General features: G+C 42.1%; 1 protein-coding gene across 30 annotated transcripts in view; it reads right to left on the minus strand.

Annotated features, from left to right (window-relative positions):
• The window catches only part of pknox2 (pbx/knotted 1 homeobox 2), a 422,222-nt gene that overhangs the window by 19,875 nt on the left and 380,323 nt on the right, over window positions 1-22,024 (minus strand). For 29 of the 30 annotated variants that reach the window (XM_059639008.1, XM_059639006.1, XM_048562476.2 and 26 more), the window contains one exon: window positions 12,482-12,604. The exons of the other annotated variant lie outside the window; for it this stretch is intronic. In XM_059639008.1, the coding sequence (XP_059494991.1) occupies window positions 12,482-12,604 (123 nt within the window). The remainder of the gene's footprint in view (window positions 1-12,481; window positions 12,605-22,024) is intronic. 30 annotated transcript variants of the gene reach the window in all.

Below are 22,024 nucleotides of genomic sequence, written 5' to 3' on the forward strand. Positions count from 1 at the left end.
TTAAGGTAGAATGACAGAGGGAGAAAAATGAAGGAGAGAGGAACACAGATATAAGATAGTTGCTAAGACTGGGAATCTGCAAGAACAAATCCCAGGGCCTGCTGGAAAGACAGGGAAAACGTCAAAGCTAGACAGAAAATCTAGAGGGTCAGAACTTGCAGAAAAAGATGCATCACTATTAATGAATGGCCAGAAAATGTTGACGTGGATGAGATACGCGTGTGTATCATCACAAATTGCTGGGCTGATTTGTGGCACTTCATCAATAGCTTTGATAAAAATGTTACTCTGTGCTGCCCAATAAACCATGATCTTCATCTTGGCATTGAGATGACATGCGGATGCTGAAGATCAGATTGCATTTTATTTAGACGTCAAAATAGTACAATTTAAAATTGCTGATGTGGCACTGAGGTTAAAATAGGATCAGAGATAATGGGAACTGCAGATGCTGGAGAATCCAAGATAATAAAATGTGAGGCTGGATGAACACAGCAGGCCAAGCAGCATCTCAGGAGCACAAAAGCTGACGTTTCGGGCCTAGACCCTTCATCAGAGAGGGGGATGGGGTGAGGGTTCTGGAATAAATAGGGAGAGAGGGGGAGGCGGACCGAAGATGGAGAGAAAAGAAGATAGGTGGAGTGGAGAGTATAGGTGGGGAGGGGATAGGTCAGTCCAGGGAAGACGGACCGGTCAAGGAGGTGGGATGAGGTTAGTAGGTAGATGGAGGTGCGGCTTGGGGTGGGAGGAAGGGATGGGTGAGAGGAAAAACAGGTTAGGGAGGCAGAGACAGGTTGGACTGGTTTTGGGATGCAGTGGGTGGAGGGGAAGAGCTGGGCTGGTTTTGTGGTGCAGTGGGGGGAGGGTCGAACTGGGCTGGTTTAGGGATGCAGTTGGGGAAGGGGAGATTTTGAAACTGGTCAAGTCCACATTGATACCATTAGGCTGCAGGGTTCCCAGGCGGAATATGAGTTGCTGTTCCTGCAACCTTCGGGTGGCATCATTGTGGCACTGCAGGAGGCCCATGATGGACATGTCATCTAAAGAATGGGAGGGGGAGTGGAAATGGTTTGCGACTGGGAGGTGCAGTTGTTTGTTGCGAACTGAGCGGAGGTGTTCTGCAAAGCAGTCTTCAAGCCTCCGATGACATGTCCATTATGGGCCTCCTGCAGTGCCACAATGATGCCACCCGAAGGTTGCAGGAACAGCAACTCATATTCCGCCTGGGAACCCTGCAGCCATATGGTATCAATGTGGACTTCACCAGTTTCAAAATCCCCCTTCCCCAACTGCATCCCTAAACCAGCCCAGTTCGTCCCCTCCCCCCACTGCACCAAACAACCAGCCCAGCTCTTCCCCTCCACCCACTGCATCCCAAAACCAGTCCAACCCGTCTCTGCCTCCCTAACCTGTTCTTCCTCTCACCCATCCCTTCCTCCCACCCCAAGCCGCACCCCCATCTACCTACTAACCTCATCCCACCTCCTTGACCTGTCCGTCTTCCCTGGACTGACCTATCCCCTCCCCACCTCCCCACCTATACCCCTCCACCTATCTTCTTTTCTCTCCATCTTCGGTCCGCCTCCCCCTCTCTCCCTATTTATTCCAGAACCCTCACCCCATCCCCCTCTCTGATGAAGGGTCTAGGCCCGAAACGTCAGCTTTTGTGCTCCTGAGATGCTGCTTGGCCTGCTGTGTTCATCCAGCCTCACATTTTATTACCCTGGCACTGAGGTTACCTTGTTCTTGTCCCCTTAGTCAGGTGCAGCATCATCCCTGCCTCCAGTCCATGAATATTTTTGTACATTTCAACACAATTCCCCCTCATCTGTCTGAAGTCCACCATAAGATCCAGCTCCAGAGGGACAGCTGGAGCAGCTAAATTTACCAAGGCCACACTGGAACATTTAATGGAGGAACTTCAAATTGACCCAAATCTTTTCTTGTCAGGCTAAGTCTCCAATATTAAACATAAACTGGCATGAACTGGTGCATATTTTAGCTATCATCCCCACCCCTGTCAATGTACTAGTGTTAACAACGGGACTGGTTTCCAGTTGCACATCCTTAAGATGTGTTAGCTTAACATGAATTGTGGTGGCTGAGAATATTAATAATTCTATTTCTTTCCTGTCTTGCTTTGTTTTTCATGTTCTGAGCATGCTCGATCATTGTGTCATGACTCCTATCCATAATAGGTGGGCAGGGACTTGACTAAAGGAATTACAACCCAGTAGCCAACAGCTACAGCTTGGTTCAATTTATTTGGAGTGTTTTTCAGTAAAACATTAAGGACGCACCCACTATTCTAATCAGGACTGAGTAAATTTCGTAACATATAATTAAATCAAAAAATAATTTGCTGCCAGGATCTAACTCTTTGCCAATACCTTTAGTTTTCCTCCATAGTTGTGGAAAAATGCTTAGTCTGGGCTATTTGGTGTCATAAGTGTACAAATAGTGCCAGAAACATAAGAGTATTAAAAATATCTAATGCAGTACAAATTGCTTAGGCTCTTGTTTTCAACAGTTCATGGGCAACATCATCATTAACCCCCTTCAGGGCCTCATTAGGATGTGCAGCCGAGCCTGCATCACAAGCCCCATGAAGTCTTCTAATTGCATGAATCAGTGTTAATTGGGGCCTGAAGTAATGTATAGGAGAATCTGTCAACCAACTCTCGAACCTCATATATCACTTGCCATCAGGTCTCCGAGCCTTAAACCTCACCCTTTTGGGAGCAAAATGGCATACAAACTTTTAACAAAATAGCTTACTCCATCATCGTTTATCTTCCTAGACCCTGTTGTTCACTGATGTTCTGACAAGTATTACATAACTCACAGAGATTGCAATAAAAAACCAGCATAGCAAACATTTGTCCCGCCATTCGGATCTTGTGAGAACGGAGCACTCAAATAGACGGAAAAAAACCAACATATACACATGACAAGATGTAGAGCTGAATGAATACAGCAGGCCAAGCAGCATCGGAGGTGCAGGAAAGCTGACGTTTCAGGTCTGGACGCTCCTTCAGAAAATGAAGAAGGATCCAGACCCAAAATGTCAGCTTTCCTGCTCCTTTGACGCTGCTTGGCCTGCTGTGTTCATCCAGCTCTACACCTTGTTATCTCAGATTCTCCAGCACTGGCAGTTCCTATTTTCTCTCCCCACATACACAGGACAGATAGGTTTATCTCCACGACTCATGAGATGATGTGTATTTCCAATGACCAAGAGATACTGCAGCCTTCCTTCTTTGTAGTGTTCTGTTTATCATCTTGATTCTCAGATGTATTATTGACTTTATTTATCTTGGAAGGATGCAACTTGATGTCAATGTAGCTGGACCATAGTCTCAGCACTCTCCCCTTATGCAGCATGAATTCTGGTTTATTATGTGACTTTGTATTCTTGTGAAACGTCCTGATGAGTGCAAGATTGAATCCTATTAGATCCTGAAGAGTCTTGACAGGACAGGTGTTGGGAGGACGTTTCCCCTTATGGGAGAAATTAAAACTGGGTGTCACTGTTTAAAAATCAGGGACCAGCATTTAAAATAGAGCTGAAACAATTTTTTTTTCTGTCAGAAGGCTGTAAGTCCTTAAAACTTTTTTTAAAAGTTCTTTTGAAAGCAACTCCTAAATAATGGGCAGAAGAGCTTTTTGGGAACACTGAACATTATAGACAGTGATTAAAGCAGTCTTGTGTTTAACAGCTTATACAGTAGACCCTCTCACTCTTCATGGCTAATCTAAGCTGGAAAACTGCTTGATGAAGTGCCTTCCCAGTGTCATTTTCAGTCCTGCATTGGTACAAGCCATGAGAAACTCAGGAGATCCAGTAGTATCAGTGGAGGCAGAAATAGAATTAATATTTCGAGGCCAGTTTGTTCAGAAATCAGTGCATTCATTCTATTCCTTTGTCACAGATCCTGCCAGATCTGTTGAGTTTCTGCAGCATTCTCTGTTTGTTTCAGATGTCCAGCATTTGCAGTATTTTGCCTTAATTAATATAAACGTACTTATTTAGGTTAAAGATTATTTGAATAGCCAACAATTTACACGAACGTTGTTCTAACTGCAACAGCAATGTACAGCTTCCTAAAATATTAGAAAATAAAATTTGTCACTGAGTGTCAAGAAGAGGGAAGAGGACAGATTACCAGAAGAGGATGGCTTTCAAGGGAACCTTAAGTGGGGAGCAAATTGTAAAGAAATTTAGAAAAACATAGTTCATTTGTGTCTCAGTGGTAAGCACTGCTGCCTCATTGGGCCAGGGACCTGGGTTTGATTTCAACATTGGGTGTCTGTGTGGAGTTTGCACGCTCTCCCCGTGTCTGCGAGGGTTTCCTCTGGGCGCTCCGATTTCCTCCCAAAGTCCGATGATGTGCAGGTGAGGTAGATGGGCCATGTTAAATTGCCCATAGTGCTTGGGGATGTGCCATGGGAAATGCAGGGTTGCAGGGTTAAGGTAAAGGAATGGGTTTGGATGGGATGTTCTTCAAAGGGCCAGTGCAGATTTGATGGGCCGAATGGCCTGCTTCCACTGTATAGGGGTTCTATGATCTTGTTTTATCAAGAACTAACGTATGGCAATAAACAAGGGGTGATAGGCAAAGAGGACCTGCTGTCAGTTAGGATACTGGCAGGAGAGTGTTAGACAAGCTCAGGTCACATAAATGAAAAGGTAGTCCTGGAATATTCAAGTGTAGAAGCGTCAACAGAACGGATGGGAGCTTCAGCAGCAGATGAGCTGAGATGGTGTGGAGTTGGATCATGCTCTGGATGCAGAAGCTGTAGGTCTAGACGGTTGACCTGATGATAGGAGGTTTGATTGGAGATTTACACATGTGGTTGTGAGAAAGATGGAATGGTTGTTTCTATCCTGGTGGAGGAATGAAAACTTGGAAGTGAAGGACTAGCTTGCGATGCCAGTGGGCCAAGGGTGGCATTTACCAGGAGAGGATGGCAGCTTTGAAAGAGACAGTAACACTATCGCAAGAGAGGGAACTGTTAATAACATCGGCTAATGAGAGACCAGAAAGAGAAACCTTTGTTGAGAATAGGCTCAGAGGAGCAGGTGGTGACTGACATGGGAAAAACTGGGCATGAGCTGGGGGTTAATACAAAAACTGAGGAATATGGCACTTCAGGCTAGGATAATGTGGAACCTGAAGACAACTTTGGTCCAAAGGCTGCAGGAATCGACACCTGTCGCAACTCATGCAAGGCAGCTGCAGCAAAACTGCCTGACTGACTCTGAGGACAGTCACTGTCTATTTTAATTATTTGGCACAATAGACAAATGGTCTGTTTCCCCATTTGGCAAGTGCATTGTTCCAGTGTACAAATGCCTCATATGGATCAAGGAGATTTGCAGATTCATGCACACACATGATTCCTATTTGTCTGTGTACATATCACATATATATATACATACATTGATTCGGCCCCTTCAGGCTGCTCACCATTTAAAGAACTCATAACCAATTTGATCCACCACATCATTGGTACGACAATTGACATCAGTGTCCTGGAGTGGGATAGGGATTCAGACATATACTATGTGACATAACAGGACAGGTATAAACTTCAGGCTGTATCCACAGCCATGCACAATATTTATCTTTCAAGCAACATCACGAAAGATTATTTCGTCATTGAAACACTGCTGCGTGTGGGATCTTTTAGTGCACATGGCTGCGACATTTCCTATATCATAACTGTGATCCCTTTTAAAACTACCCATTGAATTGGCTCTAAAGCACGTCAAGGTATTCGGAAGACATGAAAGGACACTATATAAATGCAAGTCACTCTTTTTCTCAATTCTAACAAATCTGAAATCAATTTACAGTAATAAGGACAAACTGTTGCCCTGAGCAACCAATCTGACAATAATACCAGGTGTCAAATGCACAGCTTAAAGAATTCATAACTCATGCTTCAGGAATGTCGTTCCTTTGTGGGAAACCATTTAAGTGTGATCTAAAATCAAGTTTACACCTGAGCAACACACAGGGCAGTGAATTAAAACATCTGGGCAAGATTTCCCAGCTATACGTAAAGCTATGTTTCAATTGAAAGAGGGATTGATGGATGTGGGGCGATGCTAATAAGTTGGAACTAAGTCATCTGAAAAGGGATAGGAACAGTGAAATTAATCTTGTGGGAGTGGTACATCTAAACGTAACATCAAACCAGGACCATGTGAAATGTCAATTAATGTTTGTTTCTATTTCATTAGATAGTGCAAATGCAACTTTAACTATTAGAGATACCTTGTTGAGGAGACAAGTTAATGTAGCACATTTGGTGCTGACATGGCTGATAGACTGCTGACACCAACTGTTCTCCACTAAGTCAAGAATAAATAAGGAAGCAGAAAGAATGGTCAATTAAGGCATTTATTGCTCATGTAATTAGTGTATTCAGTAGGAGAAGGACAAATGTTAGGATAAATGTCAAAACTTTCTTCATGCAGAGGACAAAACACATGGAATAGTTTTTAACAAAGTCAAAGACACGGACGTAAACTCACGTAAAAATTGAGTTTTTGAGACCAAATTTTAATCAAACTTTAGAGGTACAACTTGTACATGGGTATTAGAGCCACAGAGTCACACAGCATGGAAACAAAGTATTCGAACCAGTCAGCCCATGCTGAACATAATCCCAAACTAAACTACTCCCTCCTGCCTGCCCCGGCCCATATCCCTCCAAACCTTTCCTGTTCATGTACTCAACTAGGTGTCTTTTAAACATTCTAACTGTGCCCTCCACCACTTCTTCAGGAAATTCATACCACAAGCGGACCACCCTGTATGTAAAATATTTGCTGATCATGTCCTTTTTAAATCTGTCTCCTCTCAAGTATGTCCCCTAGTCTTGAAATTCCCCATCCTAGGGAAGGGACACCTACCATCAACCCTATCCATATCCCTCTTGAGTTTATAAATCTCTATAAGGTCACCAATCAACCTCCTATACTCTAGTAAAAAAAAGTCCCAGTGTATCTACCCTTTCTTTATAACTCAAACCTTCCATACATGGCAACATGCTGATAAATTTCTTCTGTGCCTTCTTCTAGCTTAATGATTTCCTTCCTATAACAGCGTGGGGATGGATAACTGGGATTCTTCTATCACTTTGCTAACCTTATGGATTTTCATCAGCTGACTGACAAGGTATACATTAATCCAATGAAACCACAACCAAAAGGTATCTTCATTACTCTGCGCTGAATAGCCGCCTTTGAGGACAGTGAGCGGTTAGTAGAAAGAGTGCAGAAATTTGGCCAAAAGTCATTGGCTGAATGTACACAAGATCAACCATTAATCAGTCAATTACTAATGGTGCATGAGTTCAAGAGGAAGGTGTCAGCAATATAAAGGCTTGATGGGTATTGGCACCATGTTAAATTGGAATTGATGACAATCAAAGTGGGATGGGAAAGCTGGTCAACTGGCCTCTCAAATTGTGTTTTCAACAGTCTGACTAAACTAACAAAGAGTTTAATTTTTCCATTAATTCATTATTTACATTTAATTACATTCAAAAATGCAATTAATTCCTTCATAATAATAACTATTATCCTCTCGATTATTCGCTCATAGCATCACCATATCTTCTAGATATTTTCTAATCCATCTATTCAGATGTTATGGCACACCTTGGGAAGATATGGGACTTGGCCCCAGGCCTCCTGGCTCAAAGGTAGGGACATTACCACTGCACCAAAGAGTCTATAGCACATCTTCCACTGTATGCCTAACAAGCTAGCTCATAAACTATGACGGATCAACTCATGATAAAGCAAGATGGGATCAGGGACTAGTACTATAAATGTAAACAAATGGAGTACAAATGAAAACTAAATCTCAGCAGAAATTTCACTTGCAAATGTTAGTGCTTGGAAAAATCTGCCAGATAAGACGAAAACAAGATACAGGATTTAAAGCCTTTCACACTGGATGTTCAGGAGAGAGAGTAACAGTGGTACGGAGGGCTGAGCACAAAGTTCATGGGTCAAATAATCTTTACATCCCAGACATTTTTTAGTCAGGTTGGAATGCAATGACTCTGTAACTCTCTGTGCAATTGGAGGAATTATCACCTGAAGTAAAGTTTCCAGAGTATAAGCCAGGAGCAAACACAGTCACAGATGATGTTATTCATGAGCCTAGATGACTTTCGCTGTAGACAATTTTTTTTGCTGTTTGTTTTCCCTGAGGTTTCATGAACTGGAATCACACCAGCTGGTGTCTTTACTGCAGCTGTGCAGACTGGATTAAAGTAAGCAGCTCGTGGTATCAGAGTAAAGCACATAGCATGAGTTAATGGAAAAGAATTTGGAGTTCTTCACTCAAGAGTCATACTTATCTCAACTGAAGAATTCCAATATGCCAAACCACATCCGTTGCATAGAATTTCTGAGATATGCAAAATGTTTCAACATATGACCATAATCCAGAAATAAAATGCTTCCTTACAATCTACATTTACACACCCAGTCTGCTGAGTATCTACTGCACCATAAAGATTAAGGAGAGATACAAAAATAGAACGATCTGGCATTTCCAACTGAAAATCATACTCAAAGAGTACACAGGCTAGAGCTAGGCTACAGCAACTTCATGTGGGATCTCTGACTTGCACTTTGTGAGCTTATGTCTTCATTTACCTTATAATTTAAAGTAGTACGGCATCAAAATAAATTAATAAAAGAGGACATGAAGCCATCATTTCTCAATGCTGAACAGGACTCAGTGGTACACAACATCACAGGATAGTTATAAAGGAGAAAGGTTGTTTGCCACCTTAGCCTAACCATTCTGTCTCTGATTTAGCATTTTCATGTCCTGAAGTAGAACCTCAAAATACAAAGGTTTAAGTGGCTGTTTTCTTCTCTTGTGCTGCAAAATATTAAATACAATGATAATTTTCAGCTGAGAAATAACATATTAGAGTTTAAGATTATCTCTATTTGGGGCCAAAAGGGAAAGTAAAACTAGCAGGTGGTCATGAAACATCTTCAACATCAGTTCCTCAAAGTACATCCCAAATCTCTCAGGGTGAAGCAAAACAGTGGTTGCAAGAGCCTCAAATAATATCCATTGATCAGTGATCAATAACCAACCAATCATTAAGTAGGACCAACTATCCATCACAGAGAGGCACCTATTTTGTTAAAGTTCAGATAGTGTTGAGATAGATTAGAGGAAATATCTTTATGCAGAAAGTCTCGAACGGGCCTGTGTTTTTCCCACAGGGATAATAAAAACCAAGACCATCGTTCAAGGGACAATTTAAAATAAGACTTCTAGAAGTTCATAGAATCATGAGGGGCATGGACAGGTTGAATAATCAAGGTCTTTTCCCCGCCATAGGGGAGTTTAAAACTAGAGGGCACAGACTTAAGATGAGAGGGGAAAGATTTAAAAGTACCTAAAGGGCGATTTTTTTCACACAGACGTTGGTGCATGTATGGAATGAGCTGCCAGTAGGAGTGGTGGAGGCTGGTCTAACTACAACATTTAAAAGGTCATCTGGGCGGGTGGGGGATATATATAAATAGGAAAGGTTTAGAAGGATATGGCCCAAATGCTGGCAAATGTGATCAGATTAATTTAGGATATCTGGTCAGCATGGATGAGTTGGGCCAAAGTGTCTGTTTTCACGCTGTACATCTCTGTGACTCTATGATTCTATATAGAGCTGCATGTAAAGAAGAATTAGTTGTACATTATTTCAGTAAAGAGCCAACACACACAAAATGAGCCAAATCTTTCCATTTAGTGCTACAAACCTCCACAGCTCTATGAATAACAGAATAGCACAGAAAACAGCATGAATACAGGCTACTATTCTGCTGGAGCATTTTGGGGAAATTTCATTCTCCTGTTCACTCCCACACTCGTAATCATTCTCTTTATCATCTAGTTCCCTGTTAAAAGAAGCTATGGTCTCTGCAACAGATTCCAAATTCTTACTACTCTCTGTATAAAGATTATTTCCTGACAAGCCCTTGTGTCCTTTGTGATAATTGTAGATTGTGGATTTAAATTCTGGATGAAAGCCACAGATGACACACACCAACATTCAATGTAACCACACCTTTGCATTCAAAACTCATAGTGTGACATTAACGCTTTCATTTCAAAGTGCTTCATCTGCGACTTAAACTAGGGTGGCGACCACTTCATTTAAGGAGGTTAATGACTTCATAAAATTTAGCAAAAACAGAAATTCCATGCGATAAGCTAATTCTATGCTTTCTAAAAACAGCATGAATCCAATTCACTCATTGTTGAGTTTAATAAGATGAAGAAAGACGTTATACCTCCTGAATAATTCTTTGTATATTTAAATTCTTTTCGTTTGCAGCTGAACGAAGGTTTGCAGAGTTCTAGCTGCAAGACAATAAACCCCTTTATTTTGCCACAATCTTGCAGATCACCCTTTATTTTGTAAGATTACAGCGATTTTAAATCAGAACAAGTGTCCTCACCTTCTCCTGCCACTTCCAATGTGATTGCTGCTGCGTGATTCAGTGCAGACAGGTAACTCCTCTCTACTAGCCACTTCTACCACTTCTCTGATGATGACAAATTTCTTTTGTGCAATTTATTAGCATCAGATCTGACCCAGACTATAAGAGCATAAGAACATAAGAACTAGGAGCAGGAGTAGGTCATCCGGCCCCTCAAGCCTGCCCCACGATTTAATAAGATCAGGGCTGATCTTTTTGAGACTCAGCTCTACTTACTCCCCCACTCACTATAACCCTTAATTCCTTTACTGATCAAAAATTTATCTAGCCTTGCCTTAAAAACATTCAGCTGGGTAGCTTCAACCACTTCACTGGGCAGGGAATTCCATAGATTCACTACCCTTTGGGTGAAGAAGTTCCTTCTGACTTTAGTCCTACATCTGCTTTCCTTTACTTTGAGGTGATGTCCTCTAGTCCTAGTTTCACCTGCTAGCAGAAACAACCTCCCTGCCTCCACCTTACCTATTCCCTTCATAATCTTACATGTTTCTATAAGATCTCCCCTCATTCTTCCGAATTCCAATGAGTATAATCCCAGTCTATGCAGTCTCTCCTCATAATGCAACCCTCTCAACTCTGGAATCAACCGAGTGAATCTCCTCTGCACCCCCTCCAGTGCTAGTATATCCCTGCTCAAGTAAGGAGACCAAAACTACACATAGTACTCCATGTGTGGCCTCACCAGGCCCCTATACAGCTGCAGCATAGCCTCCCTGTTTTTAAACTCCGTCCCTCTAGTAATGGCAGACAAAATTCCATTTGCTTTCTTAATTAACTGCTGCACCTGCAAGCCTACCTTCAGCAATTCATGCACAAGGACACCCAAGTCGCTCTGCACAGCAGCGTGCTACAACATTTTACCATTTAAAACATAGTCCACTTTCCTGTTATTCCTCCCAAAATGGATAACCTCACACTTATCAACATTGTACTCCCTCTGCCAGCTCTTTGCCCACTCACTTAGACTATCTATATCCCTCTGAAGACTTTCACTGTCTTCTCACACTTTGCTCTACCACTCACCTGAGTGTCATCTGCAAATTTTGACCACACTTAGTCCCCAACTCCAAATCATCTATGTAAATTGTAAACAAGTGCAGTCCCAACACTGATCCCTGACGCACACCGCTAGCCACTGATCGTCAATCAGAAAAACGCCCATTCACCGCTACTCTTTGCTTTCCATTGGTCAACCAATCCTCTTTCCATGCCAATATATTACCTGTAATACTGTGTAACTTTACCTTATGTAGCAGTCTTTGGTGTGGCACCTTGTCAAATGCCTTCTGGAAATTCAGGTACAGCACATCTACAGATTCCCCATTATCCACCATTAGGTTCATTTAATATAACACATGGAAAGAGTTCATTATTATCGATTTATAACAAGGTGAGTAATGCTTTCAAAATTTAAGGCTGATTCACTTCACATTTGTGTGCATGACACATTTTTACGTCGAGTTTTCTTGGAAAATAACTTGCTAATCTTTGCTACCAATGTCCATTGGACCATATTCATTGTTCGCTAAATGCGACAGAAATACACCCTGGGGAAATTTGCTGATTTTAAAGTGTTTTGAATTGGACTTAAGTGTATTTGCTAAAAAAAGACATCTTACCAAACATGGTAAAGAACCATGGCCTCTAAGAACTGTAAGCATCTCTTTCTCCCTTAGTTGTTAAGTGTAACTTGAAGGTGACCCACTTTACAAGTGTTGGGTAAGGTGAGGAGGTAGGACTTCCATGAACTACCACTGCTGGAATACAGCCCATGCTGTTGCTCTAATCCTGCACAACACTCCAGTCATTTGGCCAATGAAGCTAGCTTAATCCCGCTTACCAAACATTGTACTGACGTTGTTCAATCTCTAACAAGTAGTGTAGCATGTTAACCTTCATCACACAAAGAGAGAATCGCTCACTCACCACAAGATGCTGAAAGAGCCAGGAGCGCATGATGTTAGTGGCATGTTTGGGAAGGACACCACGTTTAGTCTTTGACTTCTTGTCCTCTCCATCCTGTAGGAGAGAGGTGAGCTCCAGATTCACCTATATTTGCAGAGAAAGGAAGGAAAGGAAGAAAGGCACTTATCACAATAGCCGGGTTCTGATAAGGAAAGCCCTGCTCTACTTCCAATCACATATGCATACCTCCCCCATTTGATCTCCCATTTCCAAAGGCGACAACTGTCCATGAGCTTGGGCCCCCAACTGGCACATAAGGGAAGGCAATTCTAGGTTCACTTTCAACCAAGTAAAAAGGCAATGCCATGGTCAAATTTCAACCTGTCCCAGAATGTTGGCCTGGGCTTCGGGATTACTAGTCCAGTGACATTAGTACTACGTTATTGTCTCTTGCCCGACTGGGTGGGTTAGAGATATCAAGATGTAGAGCTGAATGAACACAGCAGGCCAAGCAGCATCAGAGGTGCAGGAAGGCTGAAGTTTCGGGCCTAGACTCTTCTTCAGAAGGGTCTTTATCTGAAGAAGGGTCTAGGCCCAAAATGTCCACTTTCCTGCTCCTCTGATGCTGCTTGGCCTATTGTGTTCATCCAGCTCCACACCTTGTTATCTCAGATTCTCCAGCATCTGCAGTTCCTACTATCTCTGGGTGGGTTAGACACGTTTTTCAGTCAAAAATCTGAGATTTAAGACTGAAATGATGCTTGGCTGATTTCTAGGGTTAAAATATTATTCCCACTACCAAGATCTCCAGTCTCTGACTTCTACCTCACATGACCAGCCTCACTGCCAAATTAAGAGACGTTATGCACAATTAGCTGGGGCAGATGGAAATGAGTTGATACTCAAATCTGACGCAGCGTAAATGCATGATCTCTCTCTCTGTTCAATGGCCAATCCCCCAGGGATCTCCAGAATCACAGAAGGGCCATAACAGAGAAGGAAGCCTTTCAGCCTTCAATGCCTATGCTGATCCTAAAATGGAGGAAGTCACCTCATGCCACTCGTCTGCCTTTACTACTTAACTTACACATCTTTCCTTTCTAGGTAATAATATAACTGCACTTTGATATTTTGCATCAGTTTTTATTGTGAAGAAAGATCTAGAGGCTAGGGAACTTGGGGAAATAAATACTGATGTCTTGAAAACAGTCCACTTCACAGAAGAGGATGTACTAGAGGTCTTAAAATAAAAATGGATAAATTTCCGGGGCCTGATCAAGTACGTCCATGGTGTTGCGCGAAGTTAGGGAATAGATTGCGGTGCCCCTAGCAGAGATATTTCTACTATTTATAGTTTTGTATAAATGTGAGGTAATGCATTTTGGTAAAATGAACAAGGGCAGGACACGTAATTCTATGGCCCTGGATAGTGTTGTCAAACAGCGAGACCTAGGGGTTCAGGTACACAGTTCATTGAAAGTTGCGTCACAGGGAGACGGAGTGATTAAGGAGGTGTTTAGCATGCTTGCATTCATTGCTCAGACCATTTGTATATGGGACTTGGGATATCACGTTCAGGTTGTACAAGATATTTGTGAGGCCACTTGTGGAGTACTGTGTGCAATTCTGGTTGATTCTACTATAGGAAGAATATCATTAAATTAGAGAGGGTTCAAAAAGATTTATCAGGATGTTGCCAGGACTAGACTGTTTGAGTTATAAGGTCAAGGCTGGGTACGTTGGGATTTTCACTGGAGTGTAACAGGTTGAGGGGTGACATTATAGAGGCTGATAAAATCATGCTGGGCATAGGTACAGTGAATAGTGGACATCTTTTCAAAATTAGGGGGTGTACTTCTAAGGTGAGAGGAGAAGATTTCAAAGTGATCTGAGGGGCAGCCTTTTCATGCAGAATGTGGTTCATATGTGGGATAAACTGCCAGAGGAAGCAGTAGATGCAGGTATAGTTACAACATCTAAAAGGCATTTGGACAGGTACCTGAAAAGGAAAGGCAGAGAGGAATATGGGCCAAATATAGGCAAATGCGACTGGTTCATAAGAACTAGGAGCAGGAGTAGGCCATCCGGCCCCTCAAGCCTGCCCCACGATTTAATAAGATCGGGGCTGATCTTTTTGAGACTCAGCTCTACTTACTCCCCCACTCACTATAACCCTTAATTCCTTTACTGATCAAAAATTTATCTAGCCTTGCCTTAAAAACATTCAGCAAGGTAGCTTCAACCACTTCACTGGGCAGGGAATTCCACAGATTCACAACCTTTTGGGTGAAGGAGCTCCTCCTGACCTCAGTCCTATATCTGCTTCCCTTCATTTTGAGGCGATGTCCTCTAGTCCTAGTTTCACCTGCTAGCGGAAGCAACCTCCCTGCCTCCACCTTATCTATTCCCTTCATAATCTTATATGTTTCTATAAGATCTCCCCTCATTCTTCTGAATTCCAATGAGTATAATCCCAGTCTGCTCAGTCTCTCCTCATAATCCAACCCTCTCAACTCTGGACTCAACCGAGTGAATCTCCTCTGCACCCCCTCCAGCGCTAGTATATCTCTTCTCAAGTAAGGAGACCAAAACTGCACACAGTACTCCAGGTGTGGCTTCACCAGGACCCAAGACAGCTGTAGCATAGCGTCCCTGTTTCTAAACTCCATCCCTCTAGCAATGGCAGACAAAATTCCATTTGCCTTCTTAATTACCTGCTGCACCTGCAATCCTACTTTTAGTGATTCATGCACAAGGACACCCAAGTCCCTCTGCACAGCAGTGTGCTGCAATTTTTTACCATTTTAAACATAGTCCACTTCCCTGTTATTCCTCCCAAAATGGATAACCTCACACTTATCAACATAAGTTTGGGAATCTTGGCTGGCATGGACAAGATTGCCTGAAGGGTTTATTTCCATGCTGTATGACTCTATCATAGCCTCAAATGAACAGGTACTGACAGCACTCTGGTCAGTACATTCCATATCCTTGTCACTTGCTGCGTGAAACTGATTTCCCTCATGTTGCTATTGAATAAGTGACCTTTTGGTTCTGCAAAAGGCAGGATAAAGAGAGCTTTACGCTGCATTTAACTGTGACACCCCTGACTGGCGAGTACTTCACACTGACACTAGGCCATGAAATGGAAGAGTGTTCTCCATATACCACTGGCTACAGCATTCACAAAAAGAAGGCAATATTTGTGCTCATGAATATCCGTAGTAATGAGAAACCATGCCAGACAGAACCACGCAGATCAGGGAATCACATGTACACTTGTAAAACCGAGATCAGATCGCAATCTCACCCAGAGATTGCACAATAACAAACATTAATAGCTAAATTAAAGGCATCATTTCTAATCAACTACATGTGGGGAATTTTAATCTTTGCAGACACCACAATTCCAACTTCCTGAAGAAGAAAAAAAATGTTGGAAGTAGTACAGGCATGACGGTTGTCTTGGGGATAAGGGAACACAGACCTGGTGGCTGCAGCACCTACAGCTGGAGAAAATGTTTTTTGCAAACTATCTACGTTATGTTAGAACAGGTAAGTTGCAGCATCTCACAGCAGTGTACTTAGCAGTCACATTTGTTAAGTAATGAGCTATGATATAAAACTGAATGTGACCCCAGCTCTAATTCTGCTCATCAAAAGCAGTGAGACTGGTTCGTCAATGTCCAAGATGTTGAAGACACTGATCAGCTGAACCACGTAGAGCAGGCAGTGTGTGTGAGATCGGGGCTGAGCTAGTTAATGACTATCGGAGCGACAGAATCATCATCCGCTTGTACCTCAGCATCCCTAGCTTGGGAAGGAGAGGAGTGAGAGGGCAGTACAATCATGCCAATGCAGCCAAATAACATTCAGTATCCAATAATAATTGAGAGGCTGGAAGGAATAGGGGGCAGTGAGAGTTAACAACTGGAATAGTGACTTCCTGCAGATCCTTCTGAATTTAATGGCAGTTTCCAATGTTGCTTTCAGCCAGTTGGTTCCAATGGTTGGTTGGAATTGGGCTGAGAATGGAGCAGAGGAATGTTGGAGATAAGGAGAGGATATTGGATGTCGGAGGTACTGACTATGATGCATAGGTTATCCACATGCTCTGGTAACGTGCTATGAGAGATCTGGAGAGTGGCATGGTGCTGCCTGGGTACATGTTTAAAAAACAATCCCCACACACACTCACTCTCTAATTTAATCAAAAGCTGAGAATGATTCCCAGTGTTTGGAATTTAATCAAAAACTGAAAATGATGCTTGGTGTTCCATCAAAGCAGCCATTTAAATGGTGTGTGGAGAGAACGGAGAAGTGCATTACACGCCAGAGACAGACCGTGAAGTTTAGGCCAGAAGTGACAGGGAACCATACAAGTTACGCTGCTCAAAACATTTTAAGCTGCTATTAAATAACCACAAGGATGTGCACAAACCATGTGTGAAGATACACAACGTTGCCTATTTATAGTAACTCAAAAACTACCTAGTTTGATGACTTCGTTGTTGAAATTTGAGAGAAAGCAAACTAAGGAGGCAGTGTCTAATACATACATTGTGTTTCCGACAAGCATTGCAATTCCTGTACCATTTTCTCTTTCACTTTTTCGATATTTATGATAAATCAGTGCATTTGTCAGCTCAGTCTCTGAGCAATGTCAGAGATTTGCACATTGATTTCACTTCTGCATATTAATGATGAATAGAGATTGATTGTAAAATACAGCACAGTACCAATATTGTTCTTATTTTGAACAAGTATCTCTATTTAATTAAGATAACCATCTACCAATCGGTATTATGGAGCATGTATAACACAGAAACTGGCCATTCAGCACCACTGGTTTGGCCAGGAAGGGGTGGGGTACACCATGGTCCAACAAACAGGATCTGGTGGACCTGCTGTGCTCAGGCCTGGGATTTCTGTCTTGCCTGCTAGTGACTACTTTTTTAGTCATGGTCCTAGGTTTGGCCTCCCCCAAAAATAGAAGCATCTTCTCTCCATCTATTCCCATCAAACCGTTCCACAATCTTAAATACTTCGACCAGGTCATCTTGCAGCCTTCTCTAAACTATCTCCAGCAGTTCAACCTTTCCTGGGTAAATACAGCCTCTCAGTTCTAGTAATATCCTTGTAAATCTTTATTACACTTTTATCCTGTGCCTGAAGACAAGAAGCTAGATTTTACAACATGCCACCAGATGTGTTTTTGGCAAGGTGGGGAAACAGAAAACAGGCTGGACACCCAATACAACACTTTCCTACCTATCCCTGTGCTCACTCACCTAAAACAAATGGGCAACCTGCCCACCATGTAAATAGTCATTAAAGTTAAACAGAGGTTGTTAAAACTCAATTGACACCCCCCCCCCCCCACCCCGTATGACCTTGCCCATGCCATAATAAGGTTGAGGAAGGTAGAAATGATCTTAAAGAAGATTTTAAAAGTATGGGGATGAAGTGGGGGTACGATATTGGGGACACTATATTTGGAGGGTGGCCTGTGTACATCCCATCCCATCCAGAAGGTACATCCCCTTCCTTTCTCTCCATAATCAGACTTTTAAAATCCATGTCCTTTATCATTCCCCACCCCTGCCATGTTCCGTTCCCAAAGGCTGTCAAACCACACACCAACGCCCCACCTCCCCACCCCTTATGAAGTTGGGTACAGTACTTGTGGATGAGAAGGCAGGGTGTTAGAATTTGATGTTTGTAAACTGCTATGGGGAAAGCAGTGTGTGGTCCCTATAAAAGATGATATGCTTTTTCTATGCTTAGATTCAAAAAAGATGTTTTTGGGGTTGCCAGTACACAGATCACCTGAATTGAAAAATTTGTATCAAAAGGCTACACTGTTAGCAGGCAAAGCAGCTTTTTTACCAAGACAACAGGTTTCCAAATTTAACCAATTAATTTAAACCAGGCCCTTAGATACCAAAAAACAATTACATTAAAATCTGGTGGTTTTGACAACATAGGACCAATCCTATTGAAAAAGCCGTTATGTCATAAAGGGTATAAGATGAGGGCATTTGGAAAATTGGGGGACAGCCAACTATCATCTGCCAACAGAACAGCTCCCAGCTCTGAAATGAAGACTCACAGTCTCTTACAGAATTGTTTAAGTCTTAGAGTCATCTAAATGAAGGTGAACTATGGCACAAATAATTAATGTTCCTGACAAAAGAATTTGATGGAGAAGACATTCCTGACAGAAGGATGCATTGGAAAAGACACAGAACATTTTGGAACTCGAAACGTGGCTGTAATTTCAAGAGACTAAATACTAAATTTTTAAAAAATTTTATTTTATATAAGTTGAACCTGTACTTATCAGAACAGCATACCGTTAGAATATTGCTTTATTCAGGAGTAGTTAGTGGTTAGAAGGGATTTATTCAGTTTGTTAATCGTTCAGTTTGTTAACTGTTAGAGTTAGATAGATAAATTGTTACTTGTTGATTATAAAGAGAGTGTCGGGGTTTAATTTGTATTTAACCACTCCTTTATAACAGATCAGGGCTTTTTTAACAGATTATAGGGTGAAGCATGTCTCTCTGGGTGTTTCGGCTTTAGTTATCAGAGGTGGGTCGACCTCCACATGAGAACACTGCCCTGGATGTGAGTTTGCTTGCTGAGCTGGAAGGTTAGTTTTCAGACGTTTCATCACCATTCTAGGTAACATCATCAGTGAGCCTCTGACAAAGCGCTGGTGTTATATCCCACTTTCTGTTTATCTGTTTAGGTTTCCTTGGGTTGGTGATGGCATTTCCTGTTCTTTTTCTCAGAGGATGGTAGATTGGCTCCAAATCAATGTGTTTGTTGATGTTTCCAATGCAGGAAATGACATCACCAACCCAAGGAAACCTAAACAGATAAACAGAAAGCGGGATATAACACCAGCGCTTTGTCAGAGGCTCACTGATGATGTTACCTAGAATGGTGATGAAACGTCTGAAAACTAACCTTTCAGCTCAGCGAGCAAACTCACATCCAGAACCTCAACCTGAGCTACAAATCTTCTCAAAACTCACTAGAACACTGCCCATCCAATGCCCGTCACTTCCCCCAAGTTCTGGGCCTCCATCGGGCCTTCTCCTTGGGTCTGGGTGAAGTCCTGCCCATAAGAACTACAAAGCACTGCCAGAAGGTGGGACATCCATCCATTGAGGGGCAGAAATCCCACTCTCCACCGAAGTAGTATATCTACAGTGCAATTATAGCTGCAGGACAGGCTTCTTCTGCGGTTGTCAGTGGGTTTCTGATTCATTCTGGGGTGGACAGGGGAAGGGTCAGGAACCTTTCCAGAATTGTGCACAGAACGCTGATGAAGGTGGTCAAACCAAAATTCTACGCAAGTCTATCATCACTTCATGGCTTTTCAATGTCCTCACTTAAAGTGAACTCTTGTTATTTATTTACATTTTAAGGCCTGTGTCGCTACTTTTAGTGGTTTGTGTATCCATGACCCTAATTTCTTTGCTCCCCTGTCCCAGTTATAATTATTCTTCAAGGCATGTAGCCCTCTCTATTCTTTCTCCCCCAATTTACCTTCACACACTCACCCTAATTGAAATTCACTTGCCAACTGCATACACTTTCTGCTCAGTTAATGTTGGTTAAATCTGCGGCAGTCTTCCTTAGCATTAATTATACACCCAACTTTGGTGTCATGTTGTTCTGAATGTTCACTTGTCGGGAAATAAGGCAGGTTAACAAATTATAACAACAGGGAGAAAGCTTCTCCTCATAACACGTACTGTTCACACTGAACCTGTGTTCACACAAGACCTGAAAATAAGATTCACAGCAGGGTGACACAATTAAAAAAAACACCCTGCGATATACAAGGTTATAGATGTAACAACTGTCAAGTTGAGGGAGTGTGGGGGTTGAAGGATGGGAGAGATTGTGCTGTAGTGATGAGGTGGAAGCAGAGTGTGATGGGGTGGTTAGGGAGGGCAGCATTTGGAAGACAGCACGCAGGAAGAGAGGGGAAAGTGGGGGTTGTGGTAGAGACAAGTGGGGTGGGGGGTACAGCGAAGGAGTATAAAAGCGAAAAGAGCATGTTCAAGAAAATGGAGGTGGGGGTAAAGGGTAATTTGAGACACAAGGATTCAGTGTAATACAGGCGATGGCACAAAAGCTGCTCAATTTCAAGCTGCAAGTTCATTTTATTTCCATAATAACTGCAATGAGCCCAGGGCTTCAATTTTACGAAGAAAAGGTGCTAATGAGTTCAATCATCACACGTAGAGGAGGTGCAAGAAGAAATAAAATCGCGGACAAACAAAGTTATCAGTTTGGTATTTTCAAATTATGTAACAAGCAAAACTCAGGTTAAATCAGATTATTGGTACTAAATGTCCCAAACACATTATCCAATGCACTGCAAAAACAACTTGCAAATAACTTTTTTTTGAAAGTCTACTTAATTCACACAGGATTCAATGAATCAACCAGCTCTAATTCCCTTGAAGCTTATAAAACATGCATTTATATTGCACTTTTCATTACCATTGGGCACTCCAAAATACTTTAGAGCCAATGAAATACTTTGGAAATGTAGTGACCATTGAAATGTAGCAAACAAAGCAGCCAACTTTTGCACTCCAAGATCCCAAAAGCAACAATGTGATAATGATCAGCTGATCTGTAATTTTATGTTGATTGAGGCAGAGATGCGGCCAAGAAACAATGAATAACTCCCACACTGTTGTTTGAAATAGTGCCATGGTTTCTTTCATGCCCACTTGAGGAGGCACATGTAGCCGCAGTTTAATGTCTTACTCAAAAGAAAGTACTTCCAACAATATATCTCCTACTACTACTGGAAAGTGAAGTGGGATTTGAACCCGTGACTTTCTGATTCAGAGGTTAGTGCATTACCAAATGTACCACAGCTGGCATAAAGTCTCCTTCAAGCTGATGACAAGTGCCATGTACTACAGCCTTGTTGGGAATTCTCGTATCGTGTAATTCCATACATGCACAATCCTTGAAACCATTTGAAGGAGAAATCACATTTATATAGCAACTTCGCAACCTCAGGATCTTCCAACATTCCTTACAGCCAATGAAGTCATTCTTTAAGACAAACACTGCAGGCAATTTCCACGCAAGGTCACACAATCTACAGGCCAATAAATAACATTTTGTACGCATGAGTTGAGGAAGAATGAAAGAAAACCTGCCAGAATACCAGAACTCTGATTCTTTTTAATGATAGGACCATAAGATATTTTTTGACAACCTTAAACATGCAGATGTTAACTTTCTTTTCAGTGCTGTCCAGGCTGAGGAATTACATGTTACAGGAGTTATAGAATCATCCCATCTATTGGCTTTTGTATCACACTTGAATTCAGCTCCATTGCATCCTCAGCTCCAAGGTACTGTTACCAACGTCATACAGGAATGTCATTAACAGGGCTTTGTTAAAGGCTTGGCCACTGGGTTTGAAATCCCTGACAGCTTTAACCTCCAGAAACTCATGGGTCCAAAAGCCTGTGTTCCTTTCTGTTAATTGGGGCTTTGTTATCACACCAATATAAT

The sequence above is a fragment of the Stegostoma tigrinum genome, chromosome 32 (assembly GCF_030684315.1).
Source record: "Stegostoma tigrinum isolate sSteTig4 chromosome 32, sSteTig4.hap1, whole genome shotgun sequence".
Taxonomy (NCBI): Eukaryota; Metazoa; Chordata; class Chondrichthyes; order Orectolobiformes; family Stegostomatidae; genus Stegostoma; species Stegostoma tigrinum.